An 18,929-nucleotide genomic window follows, 5' to 3' on the forward strand; every position below is an offset into this window, starting at 1 on the left:
AAGGATCCTAAATACGACGACTGCTAACCTCTAACGGACAAACGATAAACTTCAAATTTTATTTAGTTCATTCCCCATATGAGAGAAATCATGGTATTAAATCGATATAAAATAATATTTATACATTCATTTCTCTTAAATCAAGGCATGAAAACACAAATTATATACAAATTCTTTTTATTAACATCATTCTTTAAATAAAAAACACAAACTTTTTACTTTTGTATTTTAATTATCGTACCTTACATCACAAGAAAATATAAGAAAAAATGAGAAAAAAGCGATCAGACTTTTACAATTTCACAAGATACTCTGTTTGGATCCCATTTTCCATTATTCATTGGCTGTACGCATAACTTAGCACATATGTACTTTTGTAATCGCTCCGGATTCAAAACGAGGCATTCATTTAATGGTTTGCAATAATGTCTAACGTCGGAAGGTAAGATCAACACGTGGGGTTGCCGTTCAAAACAAGCGTATTGTTTCCAAAGTCTGGTATCAAGATTCAAGCCAGGAGGAGGAGGATATACAGGGTAGAATGAAGACTGAGACAATACATGCTCGGCCAAACGACCAAGCCTATCCATTCCAGGTGTATTCCTAAAAATAAACTTTTGTTACAATAAAATTTATATTTTATTACCTAGATGTTGATACACTTACGATACTTCTTGTTGTCCAAGATGTCTAAGTACATCAACCGATGTTACTCCTATATGTAAACCATCTACGTTTATTATGCATGGATCTGGCATACTACAAATATTCGTCGTATTCGATCCAAGTTTATTTGTATTTAGAATGAACTCCGGAGTTGGAAAAACCGGATGATGATGCACATCACGATTAGAAGGTACCAATATAATGCGAGTAGATTTCCTAAATTATGAAAAATAGTAATGCTAATTTACATTATTATATTAACATGACTTTATTAACTGAAATATACCCTTGTACATATTGTAGAATCTTCGTTAAAAGCGTATCAAAAAAATCTTGAAAAGTCTCTTTCAAACTACATTTTTTAATTTCAGAATGTGTATATTCTACAAAAGGTCCAACTAATATTAACATATTAGGTTCGTCTTCTACAACGCGTTCCATAAGATCCCATAAAGGTTGATAATTTAAATTATCAGAAGGTGTAAACGGACCAGCCGCAACGTATATTTTAATATCTTTCGATATTTTGGGTACATCGAATAATGGTGCATATCCCTTAACAAACAATTTATTTACTGTTAAAGTATCCTCAGTAGTGATAATACCCTCAACTGCAACGATCTGACCAGTAAACACTGAGTAATGCTTAATTCCTTTAAGATTCAGATGTAAAATGGGAGCTTGTTTCTGAATTTTAAGCCTTTTAGTACCTTCCAGCATAACAATTTTTCTTCCACTAGGCTTTTCGGCTGTTATAAATAATCTACCCCATGTTCTGAACACAACTGGTTTTATAGGCGCTATGTTTCTAATGTAACGTATATTCGAATTAGGAGGTTCAATGGCGTTCCAAGCATGGCACAATCGCTCGCCAAAATTTTGACAATGCATGGTAAGAATGGCTCCCTGATTGGAAAACATTTCAAACATGTACAATGCGCCTTTAGGTATATGAGAATTATCCGCTTTAACGATCGATACATCGTGCTCGTTTTGTTTCTTCCAATTTTGAATGGGAGGGCCAAAAAGTAAAAGGACTTTGCCTCTAACCGTTGTACTAGGTGCACGAATTGGAACATCACTATAACAATTATTGAAATGTACTAATTGCAGTATCGAATTACACAAACATGTAAGTAAAAATGATTCGATAGTGTGCTTACGATTGTGAGGTATAATTTAACGGTGTGAACGTATGGCCTACTGCTCGTAATTTATTATTGCTTTCTGTCTCAGCTGTTGGACTCCTTGCTCTTTTAGTTTGCTTAAAAAGAAGTAAAACGGTATTCTATATAATAATATAAAATAATCTTTACTGCAAGTTAGAAATATATATATTTCATATATTACACACAATATTTTAAGAGTGGAACAGATCACCGTAGACGAGTATGTATCTAGTCACGAAGTAAACCATAACGCGCACCACATTCATACTCGCCTATGGAATTATCTGTTTTACATCGTATTAATGTTTCATAAATGAAAAAAGTTTATAACAATGACAAATTTTTGAAACGGTTGCGCGTTAATATGGGAAAACTTATTTTATGATTATCAATGAAACGGCGATGTTTGAATCCAAACGTGCTTAATGAGTGTGGATCTAGTCACAATTTGATCTCCTGTGCACTAGACCTTCACTCATTTGGCAAATTTGGAGAAGATGAATTTTCTCGTTTTTCGCTTGTTTTCTTTCTCTGCCGCCTTCCTTATTGCATCATACGAATCTAATGTTGTATGCTTCGAACTATCGATATTTAAAAATTATTTTCTAATTAGCGATTACAGGAGAATGTGAATAAATGCAGAAAGAGTAAGATAAACAGTTATTTTAACCGGTAACGTTACAATGATAAAAAGTGTACAGTTATAGCATGATCTTCGGGAGTCAACATAACGAAGAAGGTTAATTGTTATTAACCTGGTCATTCTTGGCACTCTATTACGTATTGTTTCGATCTAGTTCTGTCCATATCTTGTACTTTGCGTTCGATACTTTTACATTAAATTAATCTGTTGCTTTCTTTTACAGTAACTGTTCAATTTGCCGAATGTTTCTAATTCTTTCGAAATAGTCTATTCTTTCGATCGATCTATGTCTATACAATTTATTTATAAAGTATATTAGAAGATGAGATTTATGCCAATACGAGCAATTCTCTGTAAAAATATCAATAACAAATACGAAATTTGCTTGAACGATACTTGTACCAGATCATGTAAAACTTTGAATCTATCATTGAGCTGTCCTCTTTCCCCCTCTTTTCTGACGAATACATGAAGAGTATTTCTCCTTCTACCCCTCTCTCCGCAAACTATCCGCCCCTGGCAATCTTTTGCCCCACTATTCACAGAGATACCGTGGGAAATAACATGAAGCTTTTACCAGATACAGTTGTAGCATGCTGTAAGAACCGTTGGTATTTCATTCACTTTTCAATACAAATATCCAACTGTTCTTTTTTTTTCCTTTTTTCCCTATATCATCCAAAATTCTCACTTACTTTATACATATAAGAAAGAATATCGAGGAGTTAGAAATTGGATCAAAGAGAGGAAAGAGATCGCACTGTCACTTGTTGGTCAATTGCATTTAATTGGTAGATATAAGCAACTCCCTAAAGAACAGATCTTTGAACCAAGTGCCGCTTAAGGAAGCTAAAATTTTGTTATAATTTACACGCAATTTAATCTTATTAAACTAACAAATTACTTATTTATACAAATCTTGCAGACTTTTGGACAGGTAGAAAGCGATAACAAAAATAATTATGTGCAATACTCCTGATTAAAAGTATTTAAAAAAAAATTTTATACAGCATACAAGAGGAAAATGTAGAATTACCTACGATTAGGTTCAACTTCAAAAAACTATCCTATATAAATGCACACGCAGACGCATGTGAATTTGTATTCATATAAAAATATCATGTATATTTGTGAGGATATACATATATACAGAATATTATTTGACAAGAAAGTATATGTAATTCAAACATAAAACATATAACACTAAATAGTTAATCAAATAATACCTTTGCTTAGTGACCCGAGACATTTTCTCATCAAATATTTGGAAAATATCAAAACACTGAAATGTATATATGAAGAAAGAAGTAAATCTAAAGAAGCATGCGACTGAGTTGAAGCAACAGGTTGCAGCGACGCGACGCTGAGAACTCTCGACCAACGAACGGTCGACGACATTCGCGTGTACGCACACAACGACAATCGATCTTCTTTCTCTTTCTCATGTACAGCACTGTTTTTATTACATATAATATATATATATATACGCATGTGTATCAATGTGAATAAGGTTATCCGTAAACCTTCCTAATGTTAGCAAATACATTTATCTCGTATTTCTTGTAACGACATCTAATGATAAATTTAATGTGAATAAGCAACCTTTATACGTAACGAACAACTTTTCCGATTCTGTGCAATCAACCTGGCACATTTCCACAATAAATATGGAACTGTATGGTATGAAATGATAGAAGAAGTAAAAAAAATTGAATAAACAATAACAGCAACAATAACAATAGCAACAGGTCGTTATGACGCGAAACGTTATACGATTGGCGGAATGACTTTCGAGTATGAAATTCACTCAAACCGAATTCCATAATGGCTGACGCTTTACTCGACCATTTCAACATATAATACACACTACACTCGCTCGTATAATACTATTTTGCACAAATTATTAACTATTTCACAACAAAATTTACACACAATTTACAGCTTGCATACAGACTGTAAAATACACGGTTAACCGGTAAATCACTGAATAATACACTCCGACTCCGCGTGACTTCGCTGACAGGCAAGCGGTAGCGTCTCGATTCGACGCCATCGAGATATCTCACCGTACCGAATAATTTTTTTAAAAATATTAACTATAACTGCCTCGTACACGAACAAATCAATTATTTAGCAAACTACAACCCGTAAATTTCAGTACAACTTGAGAACTAAAGCATAAGAGTAAACGAAAGATATAACGCTTTGTTCAGAAATTCTGTAAGCGCGCACGCACGCGCGCATCAGGATGATAATGGAGTCTGGGTCCTTGAAAACTGAAATCGTACCCTCTGAAGAAATCTGGTCAGCTTTCTTAGATGGAAGGAGAATCCCTCTCTATACGATATGAGAAGGCACACTATCCTTTTTCTACCAATAAGAATCATTCCAACATTCCCCTCCTTCGAAGAGTGTCCTTTGTGGGAGACTGGGAAAGAAGAGGAGGGGATAATGGCGGCGATCTACCTGGACGATTTTTGTGGCGGGAATTATGGTGCTTCAACAAGATCCTACAACAGCGCTTCAGGACAAGAAACCACCTGCCGGGAAATAGCATCGGGAATTTCACTACTGTTAACATTAGGCATCAATAGTAAGCATAATAAAGAACACGATGTTCTGATTTGCAATAAATGGTAGAACTGCCAATAACAATATTATAATCTCGTAAGATTTTCTATATTTTTATAAAAAAGAAATATCTTAGAAATAAAATAAAACATTTTAAAGAATAAAACTTAACTATTGCATAAGTTGCTTAAAATGATACAATAATATGTTAAAACCTTCTAAAATATACCTTGCACTTACATTAACAAAAAAAAGTAAAATAATAAAATAAAATAGTAAGTTCATACAAAGAAAAGTTCTACTTTGAAATAAAAATTTAAGAAGACATTACTGTTACACCTCTAATTTATTTTGCTAATTAAAAAGATGCTAAATTTTATTAATGTTGATAATAATCAATTTTAAATATGATAAAAATAAAAAAATAGAATAAAGTTTAAACGGTATTCTTCTTATATATTAAAAATTACGTATAACCTCCTATGTGTATTAATAAATTTGAAGTCAAAATTTGCAATCGAGTTAAGCGTACTAATAAGTAAAAAATATGACAGTAATTTAAATTAAAAATTTTGTCTACTTCGTATAACTTTGTAAAGTACAATTCCAAACGTTCTACAAAGAATAAGATCCTCAGGTAGAAACCTTACGTCATTGCTACTATAGACCATAGATCGACCATAAAGAATGTGAGACAGTGTTGCCAAAGCGATGTAAATCATTACACTGCCAAGGTTGAGGTTCAATATAAAATAGATTGTTCCTATATATAATACAACAATTTTCTAAGAAACTATGTTTAAAAAATATTTATTATGTGTTGTGCTGCATTAAAAAGATTGGGCATTTTTTTCGCAACACTTTATAAAACATAACATTTACACAACATTATATGCATAGAAGCACTTATGGAAACTATGTTTTAAGATTATAAAATGTTGTATGTCTTACGATATAGGACATTCATAATTATAATCTATTAGCAAAATTGTTAGACTTCTATTATAACGACAGTATAGAATGTATATTTTCAAACTAAATATTTTTATTAAGAGACAAAATATTTATGAATATTTTTAATTAGAATAAAATAAAATCGTTCTACAATGTAAATAAAATTTTATAACAAAATTTAGTTATATGTAATAATTTTAGACATCTAATTTATAAAGAATACTTTGATAAATCTGGCAACAATGTCGGAAGACCATTACAAGGGTAGAGACCTTCCCTCTTGAAAGAAAGAATAAGGAGAACGAGTAATTTTTGAACTCAAAATAGCCCGCTCAAAATTCGACGAAAAATATTATAAATGTAAAAATAATTATTGATGAAGCATATTAAAACATATTTTCATCCTTTTTTATAATAGACTGTATGTCAAATGTTGCTAACTTTTCTTAATTGATAAAAATATTTACAAATAATTAATATTAAGATATATATATTATGTCAGATTATATTTACTAATTTTTATGTAACAAAATATGACTAATTAAAAAATGATTAAAATGAAAGCTTACCTTTAATGTAGGGCATTCTCCACTGCTGTATATATCCAAAACATTCTTACCACTATTATATGCAATAAATAAATGTAAGAATAACATTTGAAAATCACATGAACTTAAAGAAGTAAGAAAGATAAGCAATTGCTAAATTTGTTACTAATAAAAACACATGAAAGGATACGTAATTTCTGTATTAGACTGTATATCAGTATGTATATTTGATACTACTTGGGTAGGAACATCTAAAGAACATTTATTGTTTTTTTCTAAATCTTCCTTTTCAAACTTAATAAGATTGTTTATTGTTGGATCAATATCTAAGGAATGTGGAATTGTATATGCTACCCATAATTCTACAAATTTTTCTTCATCTGTGTTATAATCATGACATAGCTGAATACCTATTCAAAAAAATTCTTTAAAGGTATATTGAATAAAAGTAATATATTAATATATTTTATATAAATGACAAAGAACGAATATAAATATTAAAAATATCTGACAAAATTCTATATATATAAACGTATTTTGCTAAGTTACATAAATGTGTACATATTACAATGATATATAGTATAAATATTCCAAAATGTTATAGAATTTATCAGAATTGTTTAACAGTACAAATAATGCAATCAAATACGAATATATCATCAAATATAGAGAATATGTCTGTCTCGGATCAAATGATGCTTTTAATAAATTACTGATTAGGAAATTTGTATAGGTTAAGAATAAATATCTTGCATTTACACAATAAGTCCATAAGTAACTTACATTTATCGATCACGGATTTATCGGAAATATCACAACCTAAATTAGAAAAGCACAGAATTAACGATTCTTCTGACACCATTTTACTACACAAACTAATATTCTTTAGGCTTTTCCCGCCAATTTAATAAATCAATATACATGCGTAGTACTCTGCAGTACCCAGTAGAGTTAGAATCTACAGTTACGAATGATGAATGGTATATAGTGTGAGGAAAACATACTATATATTCAAGTATACTAAATGGTATACAGAATCATAAGGCGGTCCGTACAAATTTTTCTCAAGATAAGTAATGTATGAATATTTGATTCGCACGAAATATACAATAAATAATAAAAACAACTTTATGTCGTTTGTATAATTTTACAAATATATTTCATGTTATTAGGATAGTTATATGCATAAATATTGATATTTTCACATGCAAATCTCATTCTATATAAAATTCTTATTCATTAGAGTACTTAAAAAACCAATAAACCATTTTTTTCGTAATTATATATATGGTTCTTATCCATATATACATATATAAACATTACAGTATACATAATAAAAAAAATATCTTTTCTGGCCAATGTTAGTATTAAGTAGTTAATTAATTTTCTAGTGTAAAATGTTGTTTGTCTTTTTCTGCAAGTTCGATAAGTGTTTGTGAAACATCTGCAGAAGGGAATCTTTCTATCCAAGACTGAATCATTCCAGCAAAATTGGGTTCATAATTTTTCAATTGTACTTCATTTTCACCTGTACCATGATACATAAATTAATAATATTATAAGAATTTATAGTAAATGTACATAATTGTATGAATACAAACCATTTACAAATGTGTTAGATTGTACAAATATTTTTCGTGGTTCTTTGTGAGCTAAAACTATATCCCTCCAATGTGCCCATGGATGTGGACCTGTTTCAGGTACCTCACTATATTTGTCATACATTTTTTTGGCTTCTTCAATGTCACCTGTACTTTTATAAATTTGCAATTTAGTTAAAAACTCTCCAATCGCTTTTTTACCAACTGTCAAAAGTTTCGTTCTGTCAACAGTTAATAATAAATTCTTCCCTGGCTCAGATTCTACAACATTAACAAAATCATTGCCAGCTTCTAAACAAACTCTAAGTAAGACATATCTTGCTTGAGAATGAGCTTGCAGCCACTTCTTAGTAGATGGTTGATACATTTCTAAAGCTTTTGCACAACCAGTCCATAATAAAGATAACCAATTAACATATATTATATCATCAGCCTCAGAATTCTCATGTCCAAATATACTTAGTATATCTTTCTCTAAAGATAAATATAATCCAACTGCTTCTGCCCTGCATTCTTCATAAGAAGACCCCATTGACCCAAACTTTGAATCATATGTTTCACCAGGTAAAAAGAATTTATTTATTGGTTCTCCAGTAAAAGGATTTTTTACTTTTCCCATATCAAAATTATATAAACCAGATTCTGATTTCCTCAATAATTTACCTGTTCCATGACCAAGAAGTTCATGCAAACCAACTTGTACTTCAAAGCTAGCTACTCTATAATTATTCATTAGAGTTTGATCATGTTCAGATAAAAATGGCAGTACATCTAATTTCATATTTGCAGGAATTACGTTACCCAAAGAAACATTTTTAAATCCTTCTGATTGCCTAATTTCATCATAATTTGGAATATTTATACCTGCAGGGATACCAGATCCTGAGAATGTTAGAACATCCAATGAAGTAAAATCAGGCCTTAAAAATTCATCTTTTTCAAAGTCTCTGGCCCAAGGAAGCTTTGGTATAAATTTTTCTGCATTACTTACTAATGTAGCAAATTTTTTGGACATTTCTTTATTTACCATTGCTACAAATCCTTCAAACTCCCCTCTCTGACCTGCTGGATCTCTATAGGTTTCAATAAAACCAATATAAGTTTCTATAACTGGTCCTTTGTCCTTAATCCACAAACGAGACCCATCTTTATGATCTTGTAAAGATCCTGTCTTGAAATGCTGTATATATTTATTTAACATACTCTTTTCAGTTTCATTTGCAGCATATTCTTTTGCTTTTTGAATATTATCAACAACTGGAATCAAAAGTTTGCTATAGTCTCCTCTTGTAATTTTAAATTTTGCATTTTTAAATACTTCTTCTGACAATGTAATATTAGGATTATCATTGATCTCCACAGAAGCTAATCTGATTTCATATATATCTATGTTTTTGGAACCTTCAGAATCATTTTGTTTATTTGCTATTTTAAAACATCTGGCATTATAAGATTCTAATCCTTTATTTTGCATAAAATCATTAACTAATTCTGCATCTTTGTCTGTACAATTAACAGAAAAATAAGTTGTAATCCCTTTTTCACCTAATCCCAAAGATTTTAATTTTCCTTCTGTAGAATATATTATATTTTGAATTTTATTCCAAATTTCTTCAATGTCTTTGGGATTATTTTCATATGCCTTTGAAATTTTTATTATGGCTTCAAATCTATCCTTGGGCAAGTTAGGTATTATTTTGCTATCGCCAAAAGATTTATAATTACCAGCATTTGCAAAGATTCCACAAGAATACACTAAAAATGCCTAAAAGTATAATATAATTGTACAATTAATGTTAAGAACTATTTTTAAAAATTAAAATTACTATTCCATATATTATATATAAACTTACTGTGAACTCATCTTCACTAACACCAGCATTAAATGCAGAATTTTTCAATTCATTTATTGTTTCAGATAAGAAAATTTTATGTAAAAGGGCAAATAATAATGGTGATTCTGGGGAAGTTTGTACATAAACAATAAGACCACCATTCCATGCAGCTTGACTTAAATAATGTGCATATAATTTTTCCTTTTTTGTTAATGCATTAAATGCAGTATCACATTCTAAAGCAATTATTGGTTGGTTATTCGGTAAAGTAAACAAGGAATTATCTTCACTCATTTTTGTAGATAATAATTTCACACTGGAATGCAAAGTAAAATAATAGATTTATTGATTATACTATAGAATTTATACTATAAATTTATGTATAAATGAAAATAAAACACAATCATTAAATTAATAAATTCAGAAAACTTTTTTACAATTATAACGTTCCACAGAAATATTAAGAAGGAAATTAAAGTGAAAATTTTGTCCTTTTATACATATATACGTTATATGTATACGTATACATATCTTGTGAAATAAAAATGACGCTGCCTATAACCAACCTTGAAACAAAATTATTTCTTAAATGCTTAACGTTTTTATCCGTATTTGGAATTATAAATCCAACTCTTTTTTCCTTAATACTAATGTTAAATGAAAAAAACCGTAGAAAATACTTAAGCACGGTTTGTGAAACAATCTTCTGCCCATAAAATGGCCACATCTGCAATATATTTCTTTCACGGTGCAATTTAAACATTGCAATTTATGCAAAAGTAACTAACTATTTCTTTATATCTATATACACAATTGAACTATTTATTATTAAAGAGTTGTCTATTACATATTAATTTATTATATATATTTCCTAGTATAAAAAACATTACCAAAATTTCCTAGATAATCTAGTTCTTGTATTCACTAAAAGTTTGCCGTTTATTGAGATAGGTCACAAACAACTTCTTGAAATTTTCAAATATATAATTTATTCTTTTTACAATGTACATATTTACTTATAAAAATATAAACAAATAAAAATTACTACTATATATTTGATGTTACTTTATACATTTAGTATTTACTGTCTTATTTTATGTATTTGATATTTTTTATTAGATTTATTAGATCATATGTTGCGCAATAATCATATAACAATATTTTCTACTTATTCAATACTTTTATATAATAAAACAAATTATATATCTTTAAAGAGTGTCATTAATTAAATAAAAATACTATCTTATATTTTCTGGAAAACACATCTTGAAATAATTTCTTTTATAATCATAAGTATTTAAAGGAGAGAAATATAGTATTATTCTTTGACATCACCAATACCATCTGCATTTATTGCAAACATTGCTTCACTCTCAGGCAAACAGGGTGAATCATAGATTTTACATATTCTAGTTTCACCTCTACCCTTACGTAAATATAATCTTGTAGTACTTGCATGAGCTAAAATATGACCACCAATTGGCTTTTTTTGGTCGCCACCAAACATACTAGCTGCACCATCAACTTGTGCCACAACTTGATTGGTTATAACAACAGCAACACCATGTTCATCCGCTAATCTGAGCAACATTCTGAGAAATCTACCTAAATGCATTTGTCTAGCAGCTAATTCTCCCCTTCCAGAGTATTCAGTTCTATATAAACCAGTTGCACTATCTACTATCAATAATGCATATCTAGATTCTGTCATCATAGCACTAGCTTGAATTAGTAATTGAGTTTGATGATCTGTATTATAAGCTCTAGCACATGCCACATTATCTAATACAGAATCCCCTGCTATCTTATATCTTTCAGCAACAGCAATTAATCTTTCGGGTCTAAAAGTTCCTTCTGTATCTATGTAAAGACATTTTCCTTCTGCACCACCCATATCTATCGGTAATTGACAATTCACAGCAAGCGTATGACATAATTGAGTCTTTCCTGATCTAAATTCTCCAAATATTTCTGTAATAGAACCCGTTTCGATACCACCGCCTAATAGTCTGTCCAATTCACTAGAACCAGTTGTTACAAAAACAATATTGGAACGAGTTTGATGAATTTCAGTAGCACTCTTAAATCCCATTACAACAAGTTTGGAAGCTTCTTGCAAAATTTTATCTGCTTTAGCTTCACTGATACCTTTGATAGCAATTAAACACTTTTTTGGAGCATAGGCTACAGCTTCCACAGTATAGTAGCCAGCTTCTTCCAGCTTTTTTACATCTCCAGCTGTTATGCCATTTCCCTGAACAAATAACACAGTTATTAAATATTAAATTTAATTTTGTAAATGATATAAATTATTTCATACAAACATTAAAAAAAAACGAGGAAAAAGAATATGATACAGGTTAAAGAATCAACATACTTCCAGGGTTTTTATTAATTTTGCTTGTGGATTATATTCTTCAAATTCTTCATCTCCTTGAAGAGTAGCTGTGGCTGCCATAGCTGTCATTTTTTAATAAGATATAATATACCTGAAAAACCGAAAAACAAGTGTTAACTTTGGCGCCATCAATATTACAGTGTCTTTAAATTACACGATTTGCATTATTTATCATTGCTTTTTATTTATATAAATAACGTAATATTTAACATTAAAATTATAATATGTTGTTATATAAAATATATAATTTATAATAACTTATTCGTAATTTTGTTTATATTAAATTCAATTTATTCAATATCTTCAATATCGTATTTAACAATTGTGTTAGTATCAATACCTGTTATTTGAAATAAATATATTAATAATTATGTAAAAAGAAATAAATGAATGAAAACAAGAAAACTTTTATTTATCATTAACTCTAAATCTGTAGAATTATGTACACAAATATAAATACACATAAAAGCTAGATCACGCATTTATCGACGATCAATATCAATTTCTATTAAAGATGTCTCTTCATTCGAGAAGAAATCAAGGAAGAGGAAAAGGTCAGGACAGGACAGGAACGAAAAGCATCAGGTCGAGACAAGACAGATATAATCTGTTCTGACATCTGACCATTAAAATAATTGTATATTTATCCTTAGAGTGTTTTCAGAAGGAGACCGTTATATGAACATTATATGTTTTTATGCGCGACTCTTCATTGAAACATCGTTGAATTAACAACAGATTTACTTTTCCAATGACAATGGCGACTTTGCATGAGAAGCATTTTTGTTCATCCAATGTATCTATAAGCGCTGTGTTCTTTGATCTGGACAATACTCTCATCGAGACTAGAAAGGGCGACAATCAAACATGTCGAAAGGTACGCTAAAATATTTGAAATTATATTGATATTAAAAGCCGTATGCGTGTATATAAACGGTCAGTATTAATTAAAATACTGAAAATACATATGTGTGTGTATGTCTTTATTAGAGAGTGCGCAAAAGCTGTAGTTAATCTTTCTCTCGAAATTAAATGAAAAGTCGCTCATATTGCTAATTTACTTATAATTTTATACATATTTTTTTGTTTTTCTGTGGTACTTCTTTTACTGTTTCAAAAAAAAGTATCTCGTAGTAATTACATTTACATTTACGTTTAATCTTTCAATTCCGTTTGGATACGAAGATGGTACGAAAATAGAAGCTTCTGTGTAATACGAGCTGACTCCCTGATATAGTGCTTTCTCTCGGACGGTTATTTTCGACCGATCCTACTGCACTGTCCAGACGCTCAACAGAACGTAGAAAAAGCGTGTAAGCACGTTACTGAAGATATTCACGATTCACGATCTTAAGATACCAGTTAATTGTACTATTACATTCACATGCTATATCATGTGGAGAAGGTTATGGTAGAATGGTAGAATTATGTGTACATTAAAAATTCTTTTCCAATGAAATTCTATAAAATGTGGTTATCCTAAACAGCTTTTTATGTTATTTTCTTTAATACAAAACTTAACATAAGCAGTTAATATATCATATTTCTACAGTAAAATAAAACAATTCTTTGAAGGACGCTGCTAACCTTGTATTGAAAATAATTCATATTTTGATGTTAATGTACACATGTTTGTGGAATTAATGTTTGTGATAGTATAACTTTATTTCTGTCTGACTAAGTGAGTGTGTCAAAGGGCAAGGCTAGTTTTAAGGGGCTTGATCTGGGAGTACTGCCAGTTGGCTTTTAGCTGTGACATGTGAAAGATGCAAATCTCAGTGAATCTTTGTTAAATACTACTGAGTAAATATCAAAATTCTGGAATTGTTTGTGAATTGCATCTAGAAGTTTGTCATCGTACGAGAAAAAATAAAAGTAGAAAAATACTTGTAGATTATAAAAATAGATATTTTTTTTTCTTTAAATTATAACAACATAAACTGCAGCCATGAGTATTTCAAAGAACGTGAAAAAATATGAAACTATTTTGAAGTCTGTTGAAACTGATTCAGAAAAATTTGCTGCATTATTTATGATAACAAAATTGGTGGATAGCAAAGATTGTACAGTAGCAGAAAAAAAAGTGTTATTTGAAGCTATTGGAAAAAAATTTCTAGCAAAATTATTATCTACACAAGTAGTTCCTGTGGATTGTCCTCCACAAGTATATAAGTCTGTAGCATTGTCTATACTTTCTGCATTCTGTGGAGAATCAGAATTAGCTTCTCATCCTGACATGATTACTCATATACCTGCATTACTTGAAATTATATCGCAAGCTGATGAAGATGCAGATGACAATATGTTAATTATTGTTAGTGAAGCATACACCTGTTTGCAAAATATTGCACAATATTCTCCTGGACAACAAGTTTTACTTGAACAGAAAGCAATTACAAAAATGTGTGATATTTATTCAGAAAAAAGCTTTCAGACAGACCAGGCTTTGAACATTTTAGTTACTTTAGTTCAGAGATTTGGTCCAGAAGCATGGGATGCAACAGATACTGCACCTTTCCATGTTATTATAAACAAGATTGCATTAGATTTTGAAACAGATCATACAGAAAGAAAATTTCAATTATGTACCATTTTGCAAGCTTTACTAATGTCCTGCAGAAAAAACATAATTAGTGAAACTGCTAAAGAAGAATCTTGGCCTTCTAGCATTCACAAGGCTTTATCTGATATTCTTGGATCAAAGATAGGCAAAAACCAACGTGACCCAGCACTAAAACTTGCTTCTGTCATGCTAGATTTATTGGGAGCAGAATGGACTTTATTAGATAAAGAAAAACCAAAAGTATTTTTATTATTATTGATTCAATTGGCATCTATAGAAGTTAGAATGCAAGTGGAAGGAAAACAATTAAAAACTATAATGGCAAATGCAGACTTAGTTACATCTTGCTTTATTATTATTGAAATTTCTCTTGGATATATTACTAATGATCAGTTGGACCTAGACCAAAAAGAAAAACAGTCATTATATACTGTTTTAAAGGGAGCCTTTGCTGCAATTATAGGTTTACTTACAGCAGTATCTAAGATGAAAGAAATAACAGATGTCAAAGAAAAAATATTTATTTGTGCTGTGGTAAGAGTATTAGCAGCATGGCTTGCTCAGGAAACAACATCTATGCGTTCTCAAGTTTATGCAGTTTTACCATATGTATTAACAGTAGCCAATGATACATTTTATGCACACAGAAATAGAAAATTGTCAGAGAAGGCTAAAGCAAATGCTAAAATTAAAAGTGATGAAGCAACATCATCTGGAGAACTAGTTTCTAATGATCCTCTAAGTGAAATTGATTTATTGAGGCTTTTATTACCAGCATTGTGTTATTTAGCTGTAGAAGAAGACGCTAGAAAAATTTTAATTAAACACAAACAAGAGGAAGTCCTGTTTGAATGTTTATCTTACCATTGGACAATTGTTCATCATAAAAAGCCACCAATACCAAAATCAGAAAGATTAAAAGCATTGAAAGAACCAGAAAAAGAAGAAGATTTAGACCTTCATGTATCAGAAGCGATCAAAGATTCAAGGGTGGCCATGGTCTCTGTGTGCAATGTTTTAATGAACATTACTGTATTAGAGGCAAGATTAGTGGAAGAATCACCAACATTTATTTCTTTATTAAAATTTATTTTCAATAATCTCCCAGAACTTAAACAAATTCCTGAAAATCTAGTATTGCATGGTCATCTTGCAGTTTTGGGATTGCTTTTATTGAAGCAACAAGCAACACGTGTCAAGAAAAATGATTTTTCTATATGTCGATATATTCAGGCTACTATAAGATTTTTGTGGGATGCATATATAATTGATGAAAGCAATGATCCCACTGAACTTGTTGTTGCTATGTCATATAAAGAGCGATGGATGGAACTTATGGAACTATGGTTTCTTGGAATGCAAACAATGGCTGGGGTGTTGCAAGTTATACCTTGGCTTTCACAATTTACTCTTGAGTCAGGTTGGGCAGAAGAAATTATTGAGATTCTCAAGAAAATTAAAATAGGAAGTCTTCAACCAAATGTAAAGTTTGCTTTTGAAGATCTTTTGTGCCATTTAGTTAAAGCAGATGAAAATGTTGCTTCTGTTTTGAAGAAATGTGGGGTTTTAACAGTATGCAGAAATCATCGTATGATGGAGCTGGGAAAACATCTTTTTGGAGATTAAAAACAATCCAAAATTTTATATCGATATTTTATTATCATGTTTTAAACGAAAGTACTATATATCTGTACATTGATAGAATAGCCAAGATACTTAATCCATTCTTATGTTGTTAAGTAATATGTTTGTTTGTGTATACGTATTACACATGTTTCCTTTTTTATATTACACTATATTGCATATGAAAGAAACTATTAATAATTCTTATTTCATCAAAATAACACTCATATTTTGAGTTAATGATTCAGTTTAGCTGAAATTTTGTAAACCTGTATACAATCACAGATCAGATATAAATGTAATCATATCTGAAAATAGCTTTCTGGCAAGCAAAAGAGCTACCAAATGTTTCTATGAGTTAAATAGATTTAGAAATTTAAATATTGAATATATATTAGGAAAAACTATTTTACATTTTATATTAATTTATAAAATATTAGAAAATTTGTATAAGTTAAATTTGGAATTAATACAGATTGTGAATGTATATATGAAAAATTGCTTATGTATAACAAATGGCTTTGTAAAATAATAAATGGTCTTTCTACTAAAGAAATTGTTTTTAAAAGTATTTTATCTTTTAAATTATTCCCTACTTTAATTTTAGAAAATTACATTAGATAAACTTCAATCATGTGAGAATTATCCCTTATATTGCATTTAATACATGGCATAAAATCTGCAAAAATAAATATAAATATTAACATCCAACAACCATTTGAGTAAAGTTTTTAGGGTTGGAGTAATATAAATTTGTTGTTGGCACAACTGATTTTGTTGTGATTACAGCAACGACCGCGGGTGCCACTTCGAGTGTCCACTAATCGGCTCGAGTATTTCAATGAATCAATGCATTTTCTAGGTAATCATCAAAAACTGAATTAAGTGACCTAAGTTCCTAACTGATCGTTTGTATCCTTTCTCCCAAGAGCTTGGTTCAGCCATGAAAATCCACATTCAATGAATGGTTATTTTTCACTTTCAATATGTCAATTACTCCTTATAAAATCTATTTTTCACATTTATCATTTTTCCCAGTTATCAAAACATTATACTATAGATCATGTTGAATGTGGAAATCATTTATTTTCCTTTAGTGCGTACTTTATATTTTGTTCATTATTTTATAATATTGCTTGATTTATGTATTATAAAGTGAAAAAAATGTCTAATAGGTGGTATTCTAACTTTATCTGCAGTTGGCTGAGGAACTAACACAAGAATATGGTATTCCTGAAGATATATCTGTGAAGATTACAACAACATATTTGAAGCTCTTTAGAAAATGTCCTGATAATGTAATTCACACCTTGGATGTCTGGCGTATAAGTTTATGGAGTAGAGCACTTGGAGAAAAGTACTCATATCTAGCAAAAAAAATTTACGAGCGATGGTTATGTCTACGATATTATTATTTGACTCTGCCGTCAGATATAGTTTCTATGCTCCATCAATTGAGGTTAAAATACCTCTTAGGTTTGATCACAAATGGTCCATCTAATGCACAATGGGAAAAAATACGAAAACTTTCACTAGAACAATATTTCGATATAATTCTCGTATCAGGAGATTTACCATGGGAAAAACCCAAAAGGGAAATATTTCGAAAAGCATATCGATTTTTAAATGTTAAACCAGATAGTTGTGTAATGGTTGGTGATAAACTGGAAACTGATATCCTGGGTACTACATTATTGTCATATTTTATTTATCACGCGCATTAGTTATGTACAAATTATTAGAAAATATTACATTCAAATATTGTAGAATAATCTTATTTGAAAATGTTATTTCAATCAATTAACATTATAAAGAAAATGATGCGGTTTAAAAGATTATTATTTTCCATATATAGGTGGAATAGAAGCAGGTCTAGGGTGTACAATTTGGATTCCAACATTGGATAAACCACCCTTATTAAGGGGAGATCCACAACCAGATTTTACTATAAGGCATGTTACAGATCTCTTAAGTATTTTAAATAGAGGTCCTGATGCACCAGAACTTGAAGATTCTTCTTCAAATGCGTCAGATAGTAGTTGATAAAAGGAGAGATTATTACTTCAAACTTTTTCAAATATTATAGCTGATCAGAGGTCACATTTTCATATAGAGAACTTGCTAATTATTTTCTCATAGTTAAGTAAATATTATTATTGTTATTATTATAGCATGCTTTAAAAGTATCTTAAATGGCTCCTATATTATTTTTATCTTCGTATTGAATAGAAAAAAATGAAATTGTTATTGAACTGCAACATGATGATAGTGTTATTGCATTGAATTTCAAAAAGATATCATTTGATTTAAGTATATTTATTATAGATCTCTCTTTTACTAAGTTTTTAAACTGGGAAT

General features: G+C 30.0%; 5 protein-coding genes across 7 annotated transcripts; 2 read left to right on the forward strand and 3 right to left on the reverse strand.

Annotated features, from left to right (window-relative positions):
• Positions 1 to 160: 160 nt before the first annotated feature.
• LOC132913036 (DNA polymerase alpha subunit B) lies at positions 161 to 7,584 on the reverse strand. 2 transcript variants are annotated; one of them, XM_060970952.1, is made up of 7 exons: positions 7,335 to 7,584; positions 6,742 to 6,961; positions 6,573 to 6,624; positions 1,830 to 1,930; positions 953 to 1,747; positions 667 to 882; positions 161 to 603 (listed from the first exon to the last, which is right to left on the reverse strand). In XM_060970952.1, the coding sequence occupies exons 1-7, from the start codon at positions 7,411 to 7,413 to the stop codon at positions 285 to 287; spliced, it is 1,782 nt and encodes a 593-aa protein (XP_060826935.1). In that variant the 5' UTR covers positions 7,414 to 7,584; the 3' UTR covers positions 161 to 284. The 2 variants fall into 2 exon arrangements, with proteins under 2 accessions (XP_060826935.1, XP_060826936.1); XM_060970953.1 differs by lacking the exons at positions 6,573 to 6,624; positions 6,742 to 6,961; positions 7,335 to 7,584 and adding an exon at positions 4,767 to 5,139.
• A 94-nt stretch (positions 7,585 to 7,678) lies between these two features.
• On the reverse strand, positions 7,679 to 10,839 carry LOC132913023 (dipeptidyl peptidase 3). The gene is made up of 4 exons (XM_060970916.1): positions 10,554 to 10,839; positions 10,006 to 10,303; positions 8,153 to 9,917; positions 7,679 to 8,079 (listed from the first exon to the last, which is right to left on the reverse strand). Exons 1-4 carry the CDS (start codon positions 10,748 to 10,750, stop codon positions 7,931 to 7,933), a joined length of 2,409 nt encoding a protein of 802 aa, XP_060826899.1. The 5' UTR covers positions 10,751 to 10,839; the 3' UTR covers positions 7,679 to 7,930.
• A 373-nt stretch (positions 10,840 to 11,212) lies between these two features.
• LOC132913052 (DNA repair protein RAD51 homolog A-like) lies at positions 11,213 to 12,865 on the reverse strand. 2 transcript variants are annotated; one of them, XM_060970994.1, is made up of 3 exons: positions 12,726 to 12,865; positions 12,365 to 12,476; positions 11,213 to 12,241 (listed from the first exon to the last, which is right to left on the reverse strand). In XM_060970994.1, the coding sequence occupies exons 2-3, from the start codon at positions 12,452 to 12,454 to the stop codon at positions 11,306 to 11,308; spliced, it is 1,026 nt and encodes a 341-aa protein (XP_060826977.1). In that variant the 5' UTR covers positions 12,455 to 12,476; positions 12,726 to 12,865; the 3' UTR covers positions 11,213 to 11,305. The 2 variants fall into 2 exon arrangements, with proteins under 2 accessions (XP_060826977.1, XP_060826978.1); XM_060970995.1 differs by lacking the exon at positions 12,726 to 12,865 and adding an exon at positions 12,644 to 12,700.
• A 261-nt stretch (positions 12,866 to 13,126) lies between these two features.
• Positions 13,127 to 18,666, forward strand: LOC132913058 (N-acylneuraminate-9-phosphatase). The gene is made up of 3 exons (XM_060971009.1): positions 13,127 to 13,262; positions 17,771 to 18,254; positions 18,427 to 18,666. The coding sequence occupies exons 1-3, from the start codon at positions 13,137 to 13,139 to the stop codon at positions 18,612 to 18,614; spliced, it is 798 nt and encodes a 265-aa protein (XP_060826992.1). The 5' UTR covers positions 13,127 to 13,136; the 3' UTR covers positions 18,615 to 18,666.
• Positions 13,261 to 17,127, forward strand: LOC132913027 (neurochondrin homolog). The gene has a single exon (XM_060970926.1). The coding sequence runs from the start codon at positions 14,334 to 14,336 to the stop codon at positions 16,572 to 16,574; it is 2,241 nt and encodes a 746-aa protein (XP_060826909.1). The 5' UTR covers positions 13,261 to 14,333; the 3' UTR covers positions 16,575 to 17,127.
• Positions 18,667 to 18,929: the final 263 nt, after the last annotated feature.

This window comes from Bombus pascuorum, chromosome 12 (genome assembly GCF_905332965.1).
Source record: "Bombus pascuorum chromosome 12, iyBomPasc1.1, whole genome shotgun sequence".
Lineage (NCBI taxonomy): Eukaryota > Metazoa > Arthropoda > Insecta > Hymenoptera > Apidae > Bombus > Bombus pascuorum.

Excerpts from the sequence above, each read along its gene's own strand:
- LOC132913023 (XM_060970916.1), bottom strand. The coding sequence starts at position 10,750 with ATGTTTAAATTGCACCGTGAAAGAAATATATTGCAGATGTGGCCATTT. Across the intron at positions 10,304-10,553 it reads AGAAATAATTTTGTTTCAAG|TGTGAAATTATTATCTACAA; the intron begins GTTGGTTATAGG and ends TTTGCATTCCAG. Across the intron at positions 8,080-8,152 it reads ATCTAACACATTTGTAAATG|GTGAAAATGAAGTACAATTG; the intron begins GTTTGTATTCAT and ends ATCATGGTACAG.
- LOC132913027 (XM_060970926.1), top strand. The coding sequence starts at position 14,334 with ATGAGTATTTCAAAGAACGTGAAAAAATATGAAACTATTTTGAAGTCT.
- LOC132913052 (XM_060970994.1), bottom strand. The coding sequence starts at position 12,454 with ATGACAGCTATGGCAGCCACAGCTACTCTTCAAGGAGATGAAGAATTT. Across the intron at positions 12,242-12,364 it reads AATTAATAAAAACCCTGGAA|GGAAATGGCATAACAGCTGG; the intron begins GTATGTTGATTC and ends TTATTTGTTCAG.
- LOC132913036 (XM_060970952.1), bottom strand. The coding sequence starts at position 7,413 with ATGGTGTCAGAAGAATCGTTAATTCTGTGCTTTTCTAATTTAGGTTGT. Across the intron at positions 6,625-6,741 it reads CAGTCTAATACAGAAATTAC|TGGTAAGAATGTTTTGGATA; the intron begins GTATCCTTTCAT and ends TGCATATAATAG. Across the intron at positions 1,931-6,572 it reads GAGAATGCCCTACATTAAAG|CAAACTAAAAGAGCAAGGAG; the intron begins GTAAGCTTTCAT and ends CTTCTTTTTAAG.
- LOC132913058 (XM_060971009.1), top strand. The coding sequence starts at position 13,137 with ATGACAATGGCGACTTTGCATGAGAAGCATTTTTGTTCATCCAATGTA. Across the intron at positions 13,263-17,770 it reads ACAATCAAACATGTCGAAAG|TTGGCTGAGGAACTAACACA; the intron begins GTACGCTAAAAT and ends CTTTATCTGCAG. Across the intron at positions 18,255-18,426 it reads ACTGGAAACTGATATCCTGG|GTGGAATAGAAGCAGGTCTA; the intron begins GTACTACATTAT and ends TTCCATATATAG.